The sequence below is a fragment of the Penaeus monodon genome, chromosome 1 (genome assembly GCF_015228065.2).
Source record: "Penaeus monodon isolate SGIC_2016 chromosome 1, NSTDA_Pmon_1, whole genome shotgun sequence".
Lineage (NCBI taxonomy): Eukaryota > Metazoa > Arthropoda > Malacostraca > Decapoda > Penaeidae > Penaeus > Penaeus monodon.
In genome coordinates this window covers 45,462,870-45,467,869 of record NC_051386.1, presented here as the reverse complement: position 1 = coordinate 45,467,869, position 5,000 = coordinate 45,462,870, and the positions used below count along the sequence as shown (strand labels likewise).

The 5,000-nt window shown below is 36.1% G+C and overlaps 1 protein-coding gene across 1 annotated transcript in view; it reads right to left on the bottom strand.

The window, feature by feature from the left end:
• LOC119572962 (zinc finger CCCH domain-containing protein 13-like) overlaps positions 1-5,000 on the bottom strand; it is a 13,750-nt gene that overhangs the window by 26 nt on the left and 8,724 nt on the right. The window contains exons 8-11 of the mRNA XM_037919925.1: positions 2,766-2,933; positions 2,474-2,575; positions 629-985; positions 1-465 (exon numbers count right to left, since the gene is read on the bottom strand). The exon at positions 1-465 is cut by the window's left edge and continues 26 nt beyond it. Coding sequence (XP_037775853.1) covers positions 7-465; positions 629-985; positions 2,474-2,575; positions 2,766-2,933 — 1,086 coding nt within the window. The 3' untranslated portion in view covers positions 1-6. The remainder of the gene's footprint in view (positions 466-628; positions 986-2,473; positions 2,576-2,765; positions 2,934-5,000) is intronic.

Below are 5,000 nucleotides of genomic sequence, written 5' to 3'. Positions count from 1 at the left end.
TTTCTTTCATTCTCCCTCTTCCTTTCCTTTCCTCCCGTCTCCTTCTTTTTTTTCTCTTCTCTTTCCCCCTTCCTCCTCACTCCCTCTCCAGACTTCTCCAGACTCATTTCCTTCATTGTTTCCCCTTTCCTCCACTCCTTCCTTCTTCCTTTCCTCCTTTCTTTCTCTTTTCCTCCTCTCTTCCTCTCTCTGCCTCTCTTTCCTCCTCTCCTCCGCCCTTTCCTCTTCCCTCTTCTCTCTCTGCCTCTCCCTCACTCCTCGCGGCGGCGTTACCTTCGAAACCTCGGAGACCAGGCTCCGGAAGTCCTCTTGCTCTGCCTCTTTCTGGGAGAGCTGGATGGCGTACAAGAGCAGGTCCTCGTCTAGCTCCTTGTCTTCATTTCCTCTGTTTCTTCCTGTCCTGCCTGCCTCAGCCTCGCCCCTCCTGTACTCCTTGCCCCAGTCGTCCAACTTCGTTCCTTTGTACTGCCGAAAAGGAGCGAGGATACCTATACCATTATGTGTATCTATATATCTATATATCTATATTGTTTATCTTTATATCTATATTTCTATATATATATGTTTATGTCTATATTTCTCTCTGTATATATATTGATATATATTTATATCTATATCTATCACCTACCTGAGACTTTTTCCTCAACCCCCTCTCTTTTTCCGCTTCGTCGCGCCTCTTCCCTTTGGAAAAAGAATAATCCTCTGAGAGGTCCAAGTCATCGTCGCTGGAAAAAACTTTCCGCCGGTTAAGTCTAGTAGTCCCACCACAGGCGCCCAAGAGTTCGTCGTCAGAAGAGTCCTCAGAGCTTAAGATACCTGCCCTCCAGCTTTTGAGTGAACGAGCTCCTTCCTTGCCCTCTCGACGCAGCTTCGCCCTCTCAGTGGCGGTGAATTGAAACCTGTTGCTCCTTCCCGCAGTGTAAGGGGCAATGTCTTCATCTGAATCTCTGCTCAGCTCGTCTTTGTATTCTCCATACCGTCGATGCTGTTCGGGAGCAAGTAACTTGGTTTTATTCGTATCAAATGTGTGCCTATGCATAATTTTTGCCTTATATACACACTATTCTTTACTATCTATTCTTAATCAGGTCCTTATGCAATAGCTTTATTTACTTATGAAAGAATTTTGCCAATGGCCTTAAGAACCCAGTTTCTTGTCTCTGAATCTAGTCATAAACCCTATCACGTTTGCGATGTTACAGGGCCCAGTGTAACAGCCCAAACTATACCCCGCACAGAATATACCCGGGGTTATTTTAGGTTGTGCTGTTTTATACCCAGGGTATAAGATGGGCTAGGCCAGTTTATACCCCCAGGTATAAAATGGTCTAGGCTAGAATATACTCCCATAGGCCTTATACTATTTTTTTGGACGAATGCAGAAAGACTCCATAGTAAAAAAAAAATAATAATAATTTCATGTTAATAACAACATCAGTAAGCACGTGCAACATGCTTTCCTAATATTTGCAAAACATTTACACTGTAGTTTTGGATGTTGGTGAGTGTTCACCTGCTACTGACTAGAATTTTTTTTTTCTAATTAGCAATACTACTAATTATAGTAACACTTGTTTTTATTTTGAAATGAACATACAGGACATGTTCATAATAATAGTGATACTAATAATAACGATGAGTGATGATAATAATTATAATAATGATAATTATTATTATTATAATGGTAAATATTAATAATGATAATGATGATGATAATGATGATTTTAATGTTGATGTTAATGATTATGATGATGATGAACAAGCTGATGATGATGATGAAGATGATGATTATGATCGTGATGATAATAATTGTAATCATAATGGCGATGGCGATAATAATAATAATGATATTAATAATAATAATAATAATAATAATAATAATAATAATAATAATAATAACAAAAATAATAATAACAACAACAACAACAACACACAGGATATAAATCTTGAGGTCAGAAACAAATTCATAAATGATCAGCATTTTACAATTTTGACCATCAATTAAATACTTGTCCCAGACCTTAACCACAAAACTGTGGCTGTCAAATTTCCAAAACATTGTAGCCTGTACAGTATGCAAAATGATTAATTACGGAATGCAAGTTAGGCCTGTAAATAAATATTTCAATTAATGTGCTGGTCTGTAGAATTCAATGAACATTGCACATATCTGCAGTTGTGAGGTCACCGCATGATCAGCCTCATACCTGCCCTTATCTTCTGGCGGTATAGTAATATATAAGTTTCATGTAAAAGGGAAGAGCTATATTCAGGCCCAAGGGAGTATATTCTAGCCTAGCCCATTTTATACCTGCGGTTATAAAATTCCCTAGCCTAACTTAAACCCCGGCTACAAAATAGCCAATCTATAATAACCCTTGTTATATTCTGGGCAGAGGTATAGTCTGGTCAGTTACACCGTCTTTATGCATCAAAAAGCGTTTTCACTTTAATCCAGGGGTAAATAATCTACCTCAAGGTTACGCCAACTGCCCCATTCGTATCGGCGAGGTCGAACTCCTGTATAGCTCTCCTGACGCGGCTCCAAGTCTCCGTATCTTCCGTAACGGCGATACTGTTCCGAAGAAGGTACACCCGTACAGTTACTTACATTTTACTCCCCTATTGATTGTGTTTTCGTTACCTACAATTTCATTCTACGCTCAGAACTCAAGATTACGTTATAACATTTGCCATTATATATTTGATAGAATTAGATAAAATCTGGTAGCTAGCAGTTATAACGCTGCGCTACCCAGTTCTACCTCGCTACTGTGTCGATCTGCCCACCGTCGTCCGGAGAAGTCTAGGTCCTCCTTTCGCTGCTTCGAAAGCCCTGTGGCCGCCAGTTGGTACCCGCGTGTGGAGCCGCGGAGGGAACGGTCCGTATCCGAGTGTAAATCCAAGTCATAGCTTCCATATCGACGGTATTCCTGAAAATTTGTTGGACTGATTGTATTTGAAAAACTCCTGGCCGTTTTCTTTGCTTGAGTCACCAATTTACATGCTCGTTTTCTGAAATAACATCTCCGTTAACCAGCATATAATTAACATTAGATTTCCATGAAAAATATTTTATTGGTGATGATGCCACTATACAAGGCGGTTATATATATATATATATATATATATATATATATATATATATATATATATATATATATATATATGTATTATGTATATATATGTATATATATATTATATATATATATATATATATATATATATATATATATATATATATATATTATATATTTGTGTGTGTGTGTGTGTGTGTGTGTGTTGTGGTGTGTGTGTGTGTGTGTGTGTGTGTGTGTGGTGTGTGTGTGGGTGTGTGGTGTATTATATATATATATACATATATATATTATATATATATATATATATATATATATATATATATATATATATATATATGTATGTATATATATATATATATATATATATATATATATATATTTATATATACATCTTTTTTTTAATTATAAATATATATTTATATGTATATGTATATACATATATCTATATCTATCTATTTATCTATCTATCTATCTATCTATCTATCTTTATCTATCTATCTATATATAATGCGTGATAATATAATAAATAAATAAACAGATAAATAAATAAATAAATGGGTATATATATGTATACATATTACAGATTAATGATTATATTATAACACACACACACACGCAATGGTTGGACTAATCTTGGAAGAATACTGCTTTTGGATAATAGTATCAGGATGCTCACGGTCATGAGTTGCAAAATATGTTTCTGTAAACTTTAATTAAGGGGATGACAAAGAACTGTCCGTGGAGAGGCGCTTTAAACATTCTTAATATAAAAATCAAAATCAAAATGCTCTAGGGCAGTGGATCTTAACCTTTTCAGAGTCAGTGACCTCTTGAAGAATTTAATGAAAGCCATGAAACCCCAATGAAATCCCTTCCCAAGACAAAGTCGCATAAACACACCTCATCATGAGATGTGCGTAATGTACTTTGATTACTGAGATTCTATGGACTCATGCGTTCTTGTCTCATGAGTTACAAAAAGATTATTAAACTTTAATGTAAACAATATAAAACAGCCATTTTTACGCAAAAAGTAATATGAATATTTACCTGATCCTCATACACACACACAAACACACACACACACACACACACACACACACACACACACACACACACACACACACACACATATAATATATATATATATATATATATATATATATATATATATATATATATAGTTGTGTGTTGTGTTGTGTGTGTGTGGTGTGTGTGTGGTGTGTGTGTGTGTGTGTGTTGTGTGTGTGTGTGTGGTGTGTGTGTGTGTGTGTGTGTGTGTGTGTGTGTGTATGCGTGTGTGGGTTTATGTAATTTGACAGTCAAACACGACTATAAATGCCAATTTAGTAATAGTCCCTAATTCAATTTTTCGAAATATGCAATTATCAAGACCTGAAGAAAGGGTCGGAGTTTAGGCGTAAAGTAACAGAATACTTTCAAACAGGGTATGCTGATTGGGAGGTAATATAGTTTACATTGAGGATTTAAGAAGGTAATGTTATTTTTCTTTTCAATCGACAATTATTAGATAAGTGAAACTTATTGAATTTGCTGACCTTAATTCACTTCTAAATATATGATACTTAATTTCTGCCAGTGGTGAAACTTAAGGAAGAATCAAAATCAATTCCTCATCCATCGATGTGTCAGCGGTTAAAACACAATGCTTGTCTAGGAGCTATGATCCTTTCTTTCCAGCAGACTTTTGCATCTTTAATCGGGTTCTGCGTGAACACCCTACCCTGTGTCAGTCTAGACTAAGGAAGGAAACTCAAATGTCGCCCTCAGGTTGGTCATAAGTGGTTCGCGGGCCGACGAGAAGTACTTTAGTTTGTGAAAGCATGGGCGCCGCGAAGGAAAATAATGTCCTATACATTTCGTTACCATTAATGTTACCATTCAAAATATAATTAGTTA